At 43.6% G+C, this 18586-nt stretch overlaps 1 protein-coding gene across 1 annotated transcript in view; it reads left to right on the top strand.

Moving 5' to 3' along the window:
- Positions 1–3383: 3383 nt before the first annotated feature.
- pot1 (protection of telomeres 1 homolog) overlaps positions 3384–18586 on the top strand; it is a 72425-nt gene continuing 57222 nt past the window's right edge. Inside the window, exons 1-5 of the mRNA XM_034177347.1 lie at positions 3384–3521; positions 7590–7723; positions 8266–8338; positions 11513–11613; positions 18429–18536. Coding sequence (XP_034033238.1) covers positions 7604–7723; positions 8266–8338; positions 11513–11613; positions 18429–18536 — 402 coding nt within the window. The 5' untranslated portion in view covers positions 3384–3521; positions 7590–7603. The remainder of the gene's footprint in view (positions 3522–7589; positions 7724–8265; positions 8339–11512; positions 11614–18428; positions 18537–18586) is intronic.

Raw genomic sequence — 18586 nt, 5'->3', positions numbered from 1 at the left:
GTGATCGCTTCAGTTTTGGTGGGGTCAGCTTTTAAACCTTATTTTGTGAATAAGTGACCGATGTAGCAGACTTGGTCGAGGCGAAACTTGCTCTTTTGCAGGTTTAGTCTGAGTTTGATTTCTCGTGCACGGTCAAGCACTTTCTTTAGATTGGTTTGAATCTAACCAACTAACTTTGAATCTAGAACCAGGCTCAGAACCCTGAGCCTGGTTCTGCTGGAGGTTTCTTCCTGTTAAAAGGGAGTTTTTCTTTCCCACTGTCGCCAAGTGCTTGCTCACAGGGGGTCGTTTTGACCGTGGGGTTTTTCCGTAATTATTGTATGACTGTTATGTGTCGACGCGGGTTGAGGAGCGGACCTGCGTCAGACAGGACCCAGCGCTAAAAATAACCAGAGAGCGGTTCCAAACAGAAACTATTTATTATGCACCTGTGCGTAAAAGTGTAAAAACATAAAAACAACGCAACAGATACAACTATATCTTCCAATAAACACACGCTATCAGCAACACACTCAGGTTAGTGTCCTTTTTTTTTTACTTTATGCAAATGAGCAGCTTCTCACAACAAGTGGAGGATCACTTATCCTTCACGACACAGCTGTGAGAAGCAAACTGCACAATTCTCTTCACAATTCCAGTATACTGTGCAACAAAACACCAAGCCACTATCAACAACTACTCAAACACTCAATTACCTTTCGTGTGTGCTGACAGCATGTGTCCTCACCCCTCCCCGCTTCACGGGCTTGATGTGTCAAAACCCAGGCGCGGTCCTCAGCGTCTCACAAACGAACATCACAAGGTTGAGTTCCCGGCAGTTCTGCTTGAATCACACATGACTTAAATGCAGAACGCCATCCAATTATCTGCTTCAGCTGCAAGTCGTCCAGGTTGCACGTGAGCACCACTCACAGGTGCTTTCCATGATGTTAATGAGGGTGAAGACTCTTCAGCCAGCACCTTCTTCACAGACAAATCAGCCATCATGCGACCTGGAGAGCAAAGAAAAGAAAAGAACACCAAAACATCCAGCCACGCCCCCCCCAACACACAACAATGGCCTTGCCTTACAATATAAAGCGCCATTGGGGCAGCTGTTTGTTGTGATTTGGCGCTATATAAATAAAATTGATTTGATTTGATTGGCATCGTGTTCTGCTGCATCACGACCTCCCACAATGATGTCATCAACTATGATAGCACATGGGTACTATCCTGTGAACAGTTGTTTCATTGAGCACTGAAACACTTCGCTTGCTGAGTTTATGCCGAATGGCATATGGAGAAACCTGTAGCGCCCAAAAGGTGTGCTAAATGTTGTTAACAAGGATGACTTGTGGTCAAGCTTTACTGAAAACAAAGTTGCGCCTGACATCTGGGTGGCAACTTCTTCCACACTACGCATCGGATAGTGGGTTCTCTTTAAAGCAGTATTCAAGTCTTTGGGGTTTATGCACAGTCTTATTTCTTCCTTCTCTTTTTTGTGAGCTGCGACCATTGATGAAACCCAGTCTGTAGGTTCAGAGACGGGTGTAATGACGCCTTTGCTTGTCATATTGTCCAGTTCGGCTTTTACACATGCCTGCATTACCAAGGGGATGCGGTGCGCTGGACGGACGACTGGCTGTACTGCTGGATCCAATGTCATCGAGTATGTTATTGGCAGTTCTCCTAGTTCGTTACTGAACACATCTTTGTATTGCTCTTTGATATTTTTTACAAAGTCTGTTTTAGTCTCTGTGCTGACCTGGTGGAAATGAGGGCTGAGTGTGACAAGTCCGAGATGCATACATGCGCGAAATCCCAAAAGTGGTGTAACATCACACTCTACCAGAAAGAAGGGTAGGGTGTGTTTCTGTCCATTTTAAGTAGCAGGGCAGTGTGACAAAACCTGCAGTTTCAATTTTGCTGCCTCCATAAGCCACAAGATTAATAGTCTTGCCACATGGAATGATTGTCCCTCCTGAAAGCTGCTGGAAAGTGTCTTTAGCCATTACGTTGCACTTTGCTCCTGTGTCTATTTTCATTTCAATGGGCTTGTCATTTATGTGCAAAGCGACATATCCTTCATCACAATCTTCCACATGAGCATTGACAGTGTCCACAGACACTACGTCCACATCACGGCGTTGCTTTGCGCCATGTGGCTCCACCGCGACGTGCAGAACTCCTCCGCACATCTGTCTTGTGCTGATGTCCACGTCTTTTCACAATTCCTGTGCTAGTCAGACGACATACCGGATCAAGACAGCGTTCAGTTTAGAAATGAACGACACATTCCACTGTTACAGGAGTTTTTGTCATGGAAAAAGGAGCGGTCGCGGTGGAGCCGCATGGTGCAAAGCAACGCCATGATGAAGCCTTCCAGGACATGTTGGGGCATGTCCAGCTCATGCACAATCACAATCGGATAATCACACGACTGAAAAGCAACCGGAATCCATCTGAAATCCACCTGAAAGCCGTCCTGTGAGACCAACACGGAGGTGGTTTTGTGCCGCGTAATGAACGGCTCTGTGGCGCGTCCCTCCGCTTTTCTTTCCATGAAAAAACTCCTGTAACAGTGGAATGTGCCAAAAAAGTGCTGATGTCCACGTCTCCTGCCTTTTTGTGAAAGTCAGACGAGGTCCCGGATCAACAAAGCCTTCACGTTGGAAATGATCTGGTTGTTTGAGCATGTCGATCGGCGCTGGGAGCGCGCTGCGCTCTCAGCAGTTGTGGGCCGTCCTTAAAGCGGCAGTAACACTCCTTAATCTGTATAATCCCCATAAAATCGTCCCTGAAAGCCACATTAATTTTCTGAACGGTGTCCACCTGGAGGTCTCTCACAGTTTCTGGAAAAAATTGATGCAGCAAAGCTCCAAATCGTTCAGACATTTATTCGCAATAAAAATCCGACGGGAGGGGTGGACCAGTGCTCACACAAAGCCTGCTCACAGGCGAATGACGCAACCGACAGGCGTGAAAAAACTCACGCATGCGCACGAAGGTTCAAGCTTGTCTGATGCAATCACACGTGATTCAAATCCATACGGTTTTTGAAAAAAATAAAAAGGTCGGATACTTTTCTCACAGACCTCGTACATGTGATGTAGCACATAGACAATGATCTACAGGTGCTGTTATTTTTGCGGCGTCACTGAATCTGTTCTTCATGTGTTAATATGCTCCCCTTTGTATGCAGAGGATAGAAGGGTCATGTTTCGAGGTTTGGCAGATTTGGGTTATAGTACCTTTTCTTTGAAGACATTACTGGGGCATGAAGCCTCGTCAAAGGAGAGAGCGAATTTGGTGCTTTGTTTTTTAAAAACCTGTGGCTTGTATTGGAAAATATGGGGGTGCTGTGTCTATCTTATTGACATTTAATAGGTGTTCTGTGTCTTATGACTTCAGGGGGGCAGCATGTCTCCCTTAGCCTGTCGACAACCAAGAAGAAGGTCAGACGGGGGCAGCAGCGCGCTCTGAAGCGACGAACGAATCCGCCTGGACAGCAAGAGAAGAAGAAGCGAGGCGCCTGAACGGTGAGTTTTATTTGTTTTCACACTTTTACGTTCTCTTTAATCACATATTTAGTCACGCTTGGCCGTACACAGTGGGTTAATTTATACGTTTAAGAATTGTGTATTCGTTGTTTTTATCCCTTTGGATTATGAGACGCTGTGAGACCAAACCTGAAAAAATAACGTTATCGAAGCTGCTTCAAAAGTGGTACGAAGTTGAGTGCCCCCCCCCCCATACTTATTAAACATCGTTTATTCCGTTGTAGAATATATATTAGTTTAACAGATTAGCCATAATTAAAAATGAAGGCTTTTTGAATGTAGTTTGGGTTATCGTTTTCCGCGCGCGTGTCCTCAGTCTTTGAAATCCAGAGACGCCCAGGCCCGGTGCCAGAAAAAATATTAAGGGGGCGATGAGTTTATCACAGGGGGTGGGGTCCCCCCCACCCCAAAAAAGTGCGCACCGGAGGAGACGTGCGCTCCTGGAAAGCTCGTGTATTTAGGCTACACCGTTGGAAGAGACTGACTAAGAGTAAAGAGTGATGACAGTATTTTTTAATTATTATTTGAACGTATAGACCCTCGGTCAAGTGATCTCCTGCGTACCACAAAACCAAACCAACAACTGATCTGAGAAACGACACGAGACAATAGATTAACCCCACATACAGCCCTCCATCACAAGTGCAAACAGCGCAATTAGGCATGACAGTCACACAACGGGTCAAAGATAAACTTCATGTAGATATATTTACAACAATACATAACTTTAATATCTGTCGTTGCGGGCGACTGGCTGTGAACGGAGGGACTCAGAAAATGCATACCGCACGACAACAGCATGTTGTTTGCATTATTATCACTTTTTACTGAGATACACAACACGTAACACGTACATAAAAAGTTGGCTCACTTAACTTTTGGTGTGTCGCTGGTGCGCTGCTCTCCAATTTAGCCAGTGCGTCAAGCTGGCTGCTTTAGCTGCTGTTCATTGTCGTACTATCCATGAGAAAATCATCCGGAATATCCATATTGGGACCAAAACACACTTCTCGCATTTTCATCTTTTCCTCTGCGGAGTTACGCATAGCGGGCGGGTATAGCCAGGTACCGTCGACGTAAATCTACGATACTGGCCCAGCAATGCCCCAGTAAAGTGATAATAATATTGAATAACTAATATTTTGCTATATTTTCCAGTATTTCTTTTTCTTTCTTTTTTATTTTTATTTTTTGATAACTCTCACATCCGAGGGGATTGATGACGTGAGGGGTCGTCGCCCCCAAACGCCCCCTCGTGGCGCCGGGTCCAGAGATGCCTGAGAGGATTTGATGAGGTCAGACAGTCAGTCACTGTGAAGTTGTTCAGAATATTTGTTTTTCGTTGGAAAATATCAATCAATCAATCAATTTTTTTTTTATATAGCGCCAAATCACAACAAACAGTTGCCCCAAGGCGCTTTATATTGTAAGGCAAGGCCATACAATAATGATGTAAAACCCCAACGGTCAAAACGACCCCCTGTGAGCAAGCACTTGGCGACAGTGGGAAGGAAAAACTCCCTTTTAACAGGAAGAAACCTACAGCAGAACCACGCTCAGGGAGGGGCAGTCTTCTGCTGGGACTGGTTGGGGCTGAGGGAGAGAATCAGGAAAAAGACATGCTGTGGAAGAGAGCAGAGATCAATCACTAATGATTAAATGCAGAGTGGTGCATACAGAGCAAAAAGAAACACTCGGTGCATCATGGGAACCCCCCAGCAGTCTAAGTCTATAGCAGCATAACTAAGGGATGGTTCAGGGTCACCTGATCCAGCCCTAACTATAAGCTTTAGCAAAAAGGAAAGTTTTAAGCCTAATCTTAAAAGTAGAGAGGGTGTCTGTCTCCCTGATCTGAATTGGGAGCTGGTTCCACAGGAGAGGAGCCTGAAAGCTGAAGGCTCTGCCTCCCATTCTACTCTTACAAACCCTAGGAACTACAAGTAAGCCTGCAGTCTGAGAGTGAAGGGCTCTATTGGGGTGATATGGTACTATGAGGTCCCTAAGATAACATGGGACCTGATTATTCAAAACCTTATAAGTAAGAAGAAGAATTTTAAATTCTATTCTAGAATAAACAGGAAGCCAATGAAGAGAGGCCAATATGGGTGAGATATGCTCTCTCCTTCTAGTCCCTGTCAGTACTCTAGCTGCAGCATTTTGAATTAACTGAAGGCTTTTCAGGGAACTTTTAGGACAACCTGATAATAATGAATTACAATAGTCCAGCCTAGAGGAAATAAATGCATGAATTTATTTTTTCAGCATCACTCTGAGACAAGACCTTTCTAATTTTAGAGATATTGCGCAATTGCAAAAAAGCAGTCCTACATATTTGTTTAATATGCGCATTGAATGACATATCCTGATCAAAAATGACTCCAAGATTTCTCACAGTATTACTAGAGGTCAGGGTAATGCCATCCAGAGTAAGGATCTGGTTAGACACCATGTTTCTAAGATTTGTGGGGCCAAGTACAATAACTTCAGTTTTATCTGAGTTTAAAAGCAGGAAATTAGAGGTCATCCATGTCTTTATGTCTGTAAGACAATCCTGCAGTTTAGCTAATTGGTGTGTGTCCTCTGGCTTCATGGATAGATAAATCTGGGTATCATCTGCATAACAATGAAAATTTAAGCAATGCTGTCTAATAATACTGCCTAAGGGAAGCATGTATAAAGTGAATAAAATTGGTCCTAGCACAGAACCTTGTGGAACTCCATAATTAACCTTAGTTTGTGAAGAAGATTCCCCATTTACATGAACAAATTGTAATCTATTAGATAAATATGATTCAAACCACTGCAGCGCAGTGTCTTTAATACCTATGGCATGCTCTAATCTCTGTAATAAAATTTTATGGTCAACAGTATCAAAAGCAGCACTGAGGTCTAACAGAACAAGCACAGAGATGAGTCCACTGTCTGAGGCCATAAGAAGATCATTTGTAACCTTCACTAATGCTGTTTCTGTACTATGATGGATTCTAAAACCTGACTGAAACATGGAAACATGGAAACGAAATATCATGGAATGTGTTACTGTCGAAATTAAATGAGAAAAAAAAATAAAAAAAAATAATTGATCCTGGTGTCTAAAGAGCACCAGGATCAAACATAAAAAATGTGTCCCTCAGCCTGAGACACTGCAGCCTGCCAGTGAGGTAGCTGGAGATCCAAGTGAGCAGGCAGGGGTCCACTCGCATCCTGTTCACTTTGTCCCGTTATCACAAGGGGCTGTATGTGTTGAAGGCACTCGAGAAGTCAGGAAGAGAATCCTCACTTATCCAGGTGCGAATGGACTCTGTGTAGCAGGCGGAGGATGGCATCCTCCACACCAATACCAGCCTGATAAGCAAACTGCAGTCAGTCCTGGGCGTGTTGCACCTGGGGTGTGAGGAGGCTGAGGAACAGCTGCTCCAACATCTTCATCAGGTGTGAAGTGAATGCCACTGGTCAGAAGTCATTCAGCTCACTGGGCCGGTTCTTCTTAGTAACTGGAAAGATGCATGAGGTCTTCCAGAGGGCTGGCACTCTCCCTAGCTGCAGGCTGAGGTTGAAGATGCATTGTAGTGGTGGAGGAGTATCACTGACACTGTGAGGGAATATCAGACACCACATTTACTCCATGTGGTGTTGTATTTCTTTGGATATGATCCAGCACACAGGTGTCTCAGTGTTGATGGCCCCAGAAACTGGAGAAGGTCAAAGGCACTGTCATGTTGCACCTGGCTGCAGCAGATTGATGGTTACTTTGGAGAGAGTGGAGATGACCTGTGTGGTTACTATCTAGGACCCAAGGCAGTTTGTTCCATGGTGTTGTGGACGTGGTGACATGCAGCCATGTCAGTGCTCTTTGACCTGACCCTTGAATCTACAGACACATCTTAATTGTGGTGCACACAGAGTGAAAATACTGTCCAAATACTTCTGAACCTGCATATCTTCACAAGGGCGTGACTGTGTGTTTACAAAACGTGCCAGTCATTAAATATGAATGAAAAATGCTGTCATCACAGGGTTTTTGTTTTTTACACTTGTGTCTTTCAGGGTGCGCTGATGTGATGCCGGTCCATGTGATCGCAAAGGGAACAGGACCTGGTATTCAGGTACCGGCACACCTGAAGAGGATCCTGGTCTCTGCTATCAGCAGCAGCACAAGCTGCTTTGATTTGTCTGTAAAGGTGCGTCCACCGTGTTCAGAAATAAGGTTGTGGATCAGAGGCTGCTTGGTTATTAAGGAGCACAAAGACTGCAGAAACCCGCAGCATTCAAGGGTGGTCCCTGGATCAGGTGGCTCGGTTGTGAGGTCCTTGGATATAATAAGGTCATGTGATCTGCTGAGACCATTGAGGACTTGCAGCAACAGCACCATATAGTTGTTTATGGAACCCATCAAGTGACTCTGACTGACTCTGTTTTAACGAGTCACAGCTCTGAGTTAGAATCGATATCACCAAAACATGACGAGGATGAAGCCTCATCATGACACTCTGCACCATCCGTTCCACCCTGAGACATATTCTTTTATAAAACATGTTCTTTTGCTTTGATGGAGGATCCTAGTGCTGAGAAACCAGTCCTCCATCTGGAGGACCACGCAGTCCAGGACACTTTCCCTGTGGCGCCTTTGACTGGTTGTTTGTGTTCCTGCTGTGGGTTTGATTGACAGGTCTGCAGAGACTGGGCTCTGGGTGGAACTCATGCCGTCTCTATCTGTCTTCAGGGTAAAGTCATTCAAAAGGGGCCGCTGGTGTCCTTAGAGGATGGAAACGCCATCCTGAAGACTGTGATTGAAGGTCAGCGTTAAACGTTTGTCTTTGTGCATGTATGTGTGTGTACCTCTTCTTTTTCTCTCTCTGTGTGTGTGTGTGTTCATGCAGTTAAAATGTATTTACAATCACTGAAAGTTTTAAGTGCAGTGCAGTTATTTATACTGTGCACATACTGAAGTGCAAATTAGTGCTGCAAAACTGACATGTGTATACAAATTTGTTTCCATGTTCCATTTATTTTGTTATATAAAACCACTAACTATATATATATATATATATATATTGTGTTTGTTGTATTTGTATTTTGACAAAAAACATGCTTTTTCTGAAAATGTGACCATGTGGAGAAAAACAAAACAAACCCTTCTTCTTTTGTGGTGTGTAACAGAAGCCGGCTTCCTTATTATTACATTGCTGCCACCTGCTGCATCAGTCCATTATAGCAGCACTAATTCCTCTCGATAAGTCCAGTGTCTTTCAAGTATTTAAAAACCCAACACTTACCCTCTCACGTGATCTAAATGCTTAAAATACTTCCTACAGAAACTTCCTTCAGGCCCTACAATTTAAAAGTTCTTCAGTTTTTACTATTTAATAGATAAACCATTAAAAAATGACAATCTATTTTGCTTGTATGCTGAAATCGGCCTGCATCAATTTAATTTTTTTATTTTGGTGAATTTCACAGCCTGGTGCACAGGATGTGTGCTTTTTAATGATACTATACTGTATGTGCCTGCAGCCGGTCTGCTCTGTGTCAGCCTGATCCCGTCGGATCTCAGAAGCTAAGCACTGCAGTGTCTGGTTAGTACTTGGATGGGAGACCTCTCTGGAACACCAGTGGCTGTGTGTTTCTCCAGGTAAAACTGGAGCTGTGTCAGGAAGGGCATCCGGTGTAAAACTTTTGCCTAATGTGGATCTGACTGTATCCACTGTGGCAACCATGAACAATAACGGGAGCAGCTGAACTGACAACAACATGCTGTTAGCGTCTGTGGGGTTTTCCTGCTGTCTGACATCAGTAGCTGGGCTGCAAACTCACATGGTGTGATTTAGGAATTTATTATGGGGCAATAATTTGTAAGCATACATTTTACATGGAAATATTAATAAAGTCACTGTTTTATACCACAAATGTTTTAATCTCTTTAATTGATGTACACATACTTGCATGAAGTTTCAGTATATTTCAGAGCTCATTGCAAGTTAAGGAACGACACCTGAAGAATAACTATAGTTAGTTCAGTGATATCTGTCCAATGTTACGGCATTTATAGTAAGTGCATATGTTATAGCACGAGGCAGATATCACTGAAAGAAGGTCGACGTAGACAGATTCTATTATTACAGTAAGACTTCCACATCCCCCAACATACAGAAAATATCACATGGAAATTCATGAAATTAGGTCTCTCGAGTGGCACCTAAATGCTCAAAACCTGTGGGCCCCTAGCAGGGCCCCACACACATACACCTCTGCGGTTTGTCTTAGGCTGTGTTTGTGTGTACCTGTGTGTGTGTGTGTGTGTGTGTGTGTGTGTATGTATATATATATAGTGGGGAAAATAAGTATTTGACCCCCTGTCAGTTTTGCAGGTTTTCCCACCTACAAAGAATGAAGAGGTCTGTAATTTTTATTGTAGGTTCACTTCAACTGTGAGAGACAGAATCTAAAAAAATAAAAATAAATAAATAAATAATTTGCATTTTATTGCATCAAATAAGTATTTGACCCCCTAGAAAAACAGACCTTAACAATTGGTACAGAAACATTTGTCTGCCATTATAGAGGTCAAACGTTTCCTGTAGTTCTTGACCGAGTTTTCACACACTGCAGCAGGGATTTTGGTCCACTCCTCCATACAGATCTTCTCTAGATCTTTCAGGTTTGGAGTTTCAGCTCCCTCCAAAGATTTTCTATTGAGTTCAGGTCTGGAGACTGGCCAGGCCACTCCAGGACCTTGAAATGCTTCTTACGGAGCCCCTCCTTAGTTGTCCTGGCTGTGTGTTTGGGGTCATTGTCATGCTGAAGACCCAGCCATGACCCATCTTCAATGCTCTTACTGAGGGAAGGAGGTTGTTTGCCAAAATCTCACAATACATGACCCCATCCATCCTCCCTTCAATACGGTGCAGTCGTCCTGTCCCCTTTGCAGAAGAGCATGATGTTTCCAACCCCATGCTTCACGGTTGGGATGGTTTTCTTGGGGTTGTTCTCATCCTCTAAACATGGTAAGTGGAGTTGATTCCAAAAAGCTCTATTCTGGTCTCATCTGACCACATGACCTTCTCCCATGCCTCCTCTGGATCATCCAGATGGTCAGTGGTGAACTTCAAACGGGCCTGGACATGTGCTGGCTTGAGCAGGGGGACCTTGCTGCCCTGCAGGATTTTAAACCATGACAGCATCATGTGTTACTAATGTAATCTTTCTGACTGTGGTCCCAGCTCTCTTCAGGTCATTGACCAGGTCCTCCTGTGTAGTTCTGAGCTTTCTCAGAATCATCCTTACCCCACAAAGTGAGATCTTGCGTGGAATCCCAGACTGAGGGAGATTGACAGTCATCTTGTGTTTCTTCCACTTTCTAATAAATAATCATGACAGTTGTTGTCTTCTACCAAGCTTCTTGCCTGTTGTCCTCTAGTCCATCCCAGCCTTGTGCAGGTCTACAGTTTTGTCCCTGGTGTCCTTAGACAGCTCTTTGGTCTTGGCTATGGTGGACAGGTTGGAGTGTGATTGATTGAGTGTGTGAACAGGTGTCTTTTATACAGGTAACAAGTTCAAACAAGTGCAATTAATACAGGTAAAGAGTGCAGAATAAGAGGGCTTCTTAAAGAAAAATTAACAGGTCTGTGAGAGACAGAATTCTTGCTGGATTGTAGATGATCAAATGCTTATTTTATGCAATAAAATGCAACTTAATTATTTAAAAATCATATAATGTGATTTTCTGGATTTTTTTTTTTAGATTCGGTCTCTCACAGTTGAAGTGTATCTATGATAAAAAATTACAGACCTCTACATTCTTTGTAGGTGGGAAAACCTGCAAAACTGACAGGGGGTCAAATACTTATTTTCCCCACTGTAAATATACCTCTGCTTCTTTTCCAGACTTTGTTCCTGATGCTCTGTAAAGTTTTCCTGTGAATGCTGAATTCCAGTTTCTTTTTTCTTTTTTTCTTCCATTTATTTGTCAGATGGAGCGTCTCAGCCGAACACCTCATCCTGCAGTCAGTCCATCAATGTGGTTCTTCGAGGAGCGCTGGCTGAAGACTTCTCCAGAGCCGTCAGTCAGGGGGTCAGTGTCCAATTATCACGACAAGGTTCATGTCCAGTTGTTGATTACAGATGTCAAAACGTCACTTTCTCAGCAGACGACTTTCACTGAAAATCTGCTGTTCAAATGAAGGCATTTAACTTGAAGGTTGAATAATTCTGTCAACCTGAAACACGAAGGGAAGAGTTTAACTGTGCTGGAAGAAGGAGCAGATATGGATCAGAACCTCTGTTCGATCTTTCTTGAATGCTGGCTCTGATGAGTCCTCTGATTGTCCGTCTGTGTGATGATTGTTCTCACCAAATCTGTGTGGTACTAACTCATGTTCAGGAACCCTAAATTCCTCCATCTCCAAACATGCCTGTTCCTGATCTGACGAAAGGTAAAGTGCAGCCTTTCACTGCAAATATAAACCTGAGTAAACCACATGCAGACTGAAAAGGTCTGCAGAAGAAAAGAAAAATAAAATTTAACCAAATGAAAGAGGTGTGTCCGGAGTGCAAATAAAAAGAAAAAACCATAAGAACGTAGTAGCAAAAAAGAGATTACATATAAAAAGAGGAAAGTATGTACAAAACTGTGGATATTTCAGTGGCAGTGGATATAGCACATAAACAAATATTGCACACATTTCAAGTGTGGGACCCAGTGATCTTCTCTGGAGCTCTTTCTTGTTTGGCCACGTGCAGCTTGTAAACCACGTACAGAGGCCATATGTGAGGACGCTCTCCATGGCAGAGTGGGGAAAAAGACACCAGACATCTCTGGTTCATGTTATTTTTTTCTGAGGACTCTCAGAAAGTGTGGTCTTTGCTGTGCCTTCTTTACCAGGTGTGTGGTGTTCCTGTCCCAGGTCAGTTTCTCATCTATGTGGACTCCCAGGAAACTGAAGTCCCTGATCCCCAGTGATAACGGGCTGAATGTCTGTCTGTTTCTCCTGAAGTCCATAATTAGCTCCTTGGTTTAGGATGTGTTCAGGAACAGGTTATTTTCTCTACACCACAACGTCAGCTGTTCCACGTCCTCCCGGTAGGTGGCCTCATCTTCTCCATTGATACAGCCGACCACTGTGGTGTCATCCGCATACCTAATGATGGTGTTGCTGGTGTAGACCGGGTGCAGTCAGAGGATGAAGAGCAGCTGGCTCAGCACGCAGCCTTGAGGGGAACCAGTGCTGAATGTGAGAGCTGTGGATATGTGAGGGCCAATCCTGACTCTCTGTGAGCCATCTGACAGAAAGTCCTTAATCCAGCGACATGTGGAATGAGGTAGACCGAGGTTCAGCAGGTTCCTCACAAGGCCACAGGAGGGGATGGTGTTGAATGCTGAACTATGATCCACGAAGAGATGACGGTCATAGTTACCCTGTTGCTCCAGGTGGGTCAGCATGGTGTGGAGGGTAGAGGTCACGGTGTCCTCTGTTGACCTGTTGGCCTTGTAAATGAGTTGGTTTGGGTCTGAAGTGGGGGTTAGGAATGACATGATGAGACACTTCATTACCACCGGTGTGAGTGCAACAGGCTGGTTGTCACTGAGGCTGGTTATATGGGGTTTCTTGGGTTGGGGGACTATGATGGAAGTCTTCAGGCATGACAGGACAGCAGACTGTGTCAGGGACCAGGTGAAGATTTTGGTGAAATCACAGCAAGCTGGTCTGCACAGTCTTTCAGCACCCGTCTGGAGATCCCATCATTTTGTACTTGGTGAGGTGCTGGACCTCCATCCATGCCTGCCTGCTGTTGTTGGTGTCCAGGTGGTCGTGGATCCTCCTCCTGAAGTCCTCCTTGGTCTTCCTGATGCCTCTCTTCAGGTTGGTGTGGGCTGTGCTGTCGAGAGCCCTGTCACCAGCTCTGAAGGCAGAGTTTCTCTCCTTCAGCAGCTGCTTCCCCTCCCTGGTCATCCAGGGTTTCTTTTTTTCCATGTCTGCATATATATTAATGGTAAATGCCACAATGACAGAACCATTTATGAACATTAATACACATATATGCAATTTATTCTTGCAAGACAGAAGGTATGTAGTGTGTGAGTGAACGTGGTGTGCATGTGTGACCCCCATCCACCCTTCCTGATCAAATCAAATAAATTTTATTTATATAGCGCCAAATCACAACAAACAGTTGCTCCAAGGCGCTTTATATTGTAAGGAAAAAGCCATACAATAATTACAGAAAAACCCCAACGGTCAAAACGACCCCCTGTGAGCAAGCACTTGGTGACAGTGGGAAGGAAAAACTCCCTTTTAACAGGAAGAAACCTCCAGCAGAACCAGGCTCAGGGAGGGGCAGTCTTCTGCTGGGACTGGTTGGGGCTGAGGGAGAGAACCAGGAAAAAGACATGCTGTGGAGGGGAGCAGAGATCAATCACTAATGATTAAATGCAGAGTGGTGCATACAGAGCAAAAAGAGAAAGAAACACTCAGTGCATCATGGGAACCCTGTCTGTCTATAGCAGCATAACTAAGGGATGGTTCAGGGTCACCTGATCCAGCCCTAACTATAAGCTTTAGCAAAAAGGAAAGTTTTAAGCCTAATCTTAAAAGTAGAGAGGGTGTCTGTCTCCCTGATCTGAATTGGGAGCTGGTTCCACAGGAGAGGAGCCTGAGAGCTCAAGGCTCTGCCTCCCATTGTACTCTTACAAACCCTAGGAACTACAAGTAAGCCTGCAGTCTGAGAGCGAAGCCCCTATTGGGGTGATATGGTACTATGAGGTCCTTAAGATAAGGTAAGATGGGACCTGATTATTCAAAACCTTATAAGTAAGAAGAAGAATTTTAAATTCTATTCTAGAATTAACAGGAAGCCAATGAAGAGAGGCCAATATGGGTGAGATATGCTCTCTCCTTCTAGTCCCTGTCAGTGCTCTAGCTGCAGCATTTTGAATTAACTGAAGGCTTTTCATGGAACTTTTAGGACAACCTGATAATAATGAATTACAATAGTCCAGCCTAGAGGAAATAAATGCATGAATTAGTTTTTCCTGATCAAAAATGACTCCAAGATTTCTCACAGTATTACTAGAGGTCAGGGTAATGCCATCCAGAGTAAGGATCTGGTTAGACACCATGTTTCTAAGATTTGTGGGGCCAAGTACAATAACTTCAGTTTTATGAGTTTAAAAGCAGGAAATTAGAGGTCATCCATGTCTTTATGTCTGTAAGACAATCCTGCAGTTTAGCTAATTGGTGTGTGTCCTCTGGCTTCATGGATAGATAAATCTGGGTATCATCTGCGTAACAATGAAAATTTAAGCAATGCCGTCTAATAATACTGCCTAAGGGAAACATGTATAAAGTGAATAAAATTGTTTCTGTGTAGGCTCTCAGTTGTCCAGGTGGTTTCCATAGTAGAGAAGCTTGAATCTTCGACTGGACTGGGTTGCTTGACGCAAGGATGTTTCGCTTCAAATCACAGAAGCTTCCTCAGCTAAAATTCTTGCTCTGGTGGTCTGACTTATGTCTTGACTCTTGTAGAGAAGAAAGAAAACTTGGGCCAAGACAAGAGTACAGAACCCTACCATATGACGTGGACCACTCCGGCACGTCAGAGCTGTATGGCCGACCGCACGCAACGATGGAAATGGGTCCAGGACGCAGGGCCCCAGGAGAAAAGAGCAGCGGAAGGGCACAGGGGCCAGGAAGGGCAGCCACCAGAGCCACTGGGGCAGTACAACGAACTACCAGGGGAACTGCCCGACAGTGCCAGAGCGCACCCCCATACCGCACCCCCCACCCCACGGAGGCACAGGAAGCAACCCCATACCCAGGGGAAGCACACAGGGCGCTGGCATGGGCCCACCAAAAGAGGGGGCCCTGGAACCACACCACCTGGACCGTGGCCCCCAAAGGGAGGAGCGAGCAGCGGTGGGGGGTTTCTGACCCAGATGTCTTTCTCCACTGGACCGTATCTACACAGTTCTTAATGTAACACAGCACAGTGTCTGTAAACACGTCCAGGTCCTCATCCTCAAAAATGTCCCAGTTGGTGCTGTTGACACACAAACCTAGGCTAAGCGTTAGCTGGTCAAACTGATGCCGATGTCTCACTGGACCATGAACCATCATTTCGGTCTTGTGCAAGTTTAAAAGTAAGAAATTGCTAGACATCAGCTTCTCACTGATGCAAGGCAGTCCTCTAAGGACTTTGTGTATGAGATTACCAGCAGTTATCGGCATGTACAGCTGTGTATCATCAGCATAGCAATGAAAGCTAATCCCAAAATGCCGCAATATGTGCCCAAGAGGTGCTATATAAAGGGGAAAAAAGCAGGAGGCCTAAGATGGACCCCAAATGTCATGTCACCAAGGTTAGAGGTAGTTTTGTTGTGCAAGACACAGTGAGAACAACTGCTTAGGTATGATGTCAACCATGCAAGGACATTCCCAGTAATCCCAAAAGGATTCTCCAACCTATCAAGTAGAATACGGTGATCCACAGTATCAAATGCAACTGTGCTGTAGTAATAATAATAATATTTATATTATAATATCCAAGTGGCCTCTGTGTGTGTGCTTGCATGTCTGTGTATGGCTTCTATCATGCAAAAACCGAGGAGAGCTGGCATTTGCCTTTTGGTATGTTTATGTATTTTGTGTCAAGGATGAATGCTGCGAAAACAAAGTTTATAGGACAAATATTTTTGGAGAAATTAGACATTTTATCTAACCAATAAACGTTGAATGTTGTGCTGCAGTGCACCATGGGAGGTCAGGTTTTCGGGTTTTAAATGTTGTTATTGTGGGTCATGTTTGTTTAATAGTGTTGTTTTTGTCATTGTTTGTTTAAGTGTCATGTAGCCGTTACCATGAGCGAAATGTGAAGTGTTTTTAATGTCTTCCACCACCGTCTGTCAGTGTTAAATTAAAAGCACCTGCGTGCGGCAGAATGCAGAAAAAACAGCTGTGCGTGTGTGTGCAATTTTAACCATGTACAAACTGGGACGAGCTGACGTTTGCTGTTTGGGTCAAGTATGAATGGCGCCAAAACGGAACATTGATAGTACTAACATTTTTAGATAAGCTACATATATTAGCTAACAGCACTGAACAGTGGACACTGATATTTACATTCTGCACTCACGCTGATCCAGCAGGGGGCGGTAAATCATCTGCATATATATTAAAAGTGTGAGTTTGTGTGTGTGTGATTTTTCTCTAGTAAGTTCATTGTAAGTACATAATATAATTGAAAATATGTGGGTGACACAAGAAGGTGAAGACACTTATTTCCATTGTGGTCCATTTAAAAATCAAATGACAAAATAGAAGTAAAAATAAAATAATCATATTGATGATGATAATAATAATCGTGTGTACAAGAATCTAAATTTATAAATACATTAAGACTTTAAATTAGCATTAAGAAATTATATAATTAACAGGAAATAAATAAGGGGTTGAGTTGTCCTTCTAAAAACGAGGTCTCAGGTTTGAAAAATATTCTGGAGTCACACATCATTCCAACTTGTTATAGAAACTTTGCATAATTTATTACCACACTTGGAAAATGTCAGTTACCTGTTTCATAAACACGACCCAATCTGGAGCCCGTGGATACCCATGAGCAACACGCGAGTAACAATAATAATGCTACATTACAATTTTAGAAAAAGACAAAGACAAAAACAACATGATGAAGCAAAACACGACAGAAAAGATAAAACCAACTAACAATGAACATAAATAAATATAGAAATAAATAATAAGGGTTTCCTGTGAACACCCAGTGACTCTCACATCTCCACTTCATCCCTGTATCCTGTGAAAACACGTTCTTTATATTTTGAATGTTTGGATGCTGCTTTAACGCCTCGCCCACACTGTTCCACAGTCTCTCACTCCACAAAACAAAATGCTTTTCTTGTTTGCACAGATTTGATGATCCCTGAACAATTTCGCTGTTTTTAGGTAAAAGGTTATTTTTTGCTTTGTAGAAGATCTCTGCTGTTTGGAATTTTACTATCTGTTAATTTTAATATTCTCGTCTTTAAGAAGTGCAAGTCTGGTCTTGATAGTGACATTATGAATGACCTGTATTGCCCCTTTTTTTTGAAGAATAGTTAGTGATTTTATTGAACTCATGTCGTTGTTGCCTCAGATCTGTGTGGTTTCCAACTGATTTTCTCATCTATTATTTACCCCTGAAGGATTTATTTTCATTAACCCTTTCAATCTGCACCCCATCTATCTGTATTTGGACTTGCTCATTGCTTTTGCAGTTCCCAAATAACATTTGTTTTGTTGTATTTAAGTTTAATGACCGTTTGTTTTGGTCAAACCATATTTTCAATTTTGTGATTTCTTCAGTGATTTCCTCCAGCATTTCTTTTAAATTCACACACTGTTAAGGGTTTCCAGCGTCACCTCTGCGTGTCAGCAGAGGAACAATAGCTGTAGAAACGTGCATACACCAGGCAGGATTTTTGTGTGACACAGTGCACAGTTCCACACGTTAGCGTGGAGACGGATGTCACATTTTTGTGCGTAAGCAGCCTTTGTACATGAGACCCCTGGTGTTTATTCATGGTCCAGATCTCTGTCTGACCTTGGCCGTGGCTGGGAACACAGTGGGACAAAAATGGTTCTCTTTCCTGACTGCAGCGGTTTGCTGGAGCTCTGAGTGCTGTTGCAGAAGGCAGGAAATGATCTGCGTGATGGCCAGCTGAAGATCAGCTGTTTATGCGGGTTGATACCTGATCAACAACCTGTCCTCTGCTGTTTGACATCTCCTTATTAGATCAGTCTTTACTTTATGTCCTGTGTTCTTGTTTTTTTTTTGTTTTTTTTCGTGCTGCTGCATGGTTTTTGGTTTCTCTCTGCACTCTGTCGCCCCCTGCAGGATGAGGTGGTGGTCTCGGGCTTCACGGTGGGAAAGTCTCCCACTGTTCTTAAAGACAAGCTGCACTCGTGGAACCTGCTGCTGTCTGGAGACGACGCCTGTGTCTATGTGAGTGTTTTAGTTTTGCAGATAAGAAGAAGAGATGCTGTTATCATTAT

Source organism: Thalassophryne amazonica, chromosome 8 (assembly GCF_902500255.1).
Source record: "Thalassophryne amazonica chromosome 8, fThaAma1.1, whole genome shotgun sequence".
NCBI lineage: Eukaryota > Metazoa > Chordata > Actinopteri > Batrachoidiformes > Batrachoididae > Thalassophryne > Thalassophryne amazonica.
The sequence above is the reverse complement of the archived record's forward strand: the minus strand, read 5'-3'. Positions and strand labels throughout refer to the sequence as shown.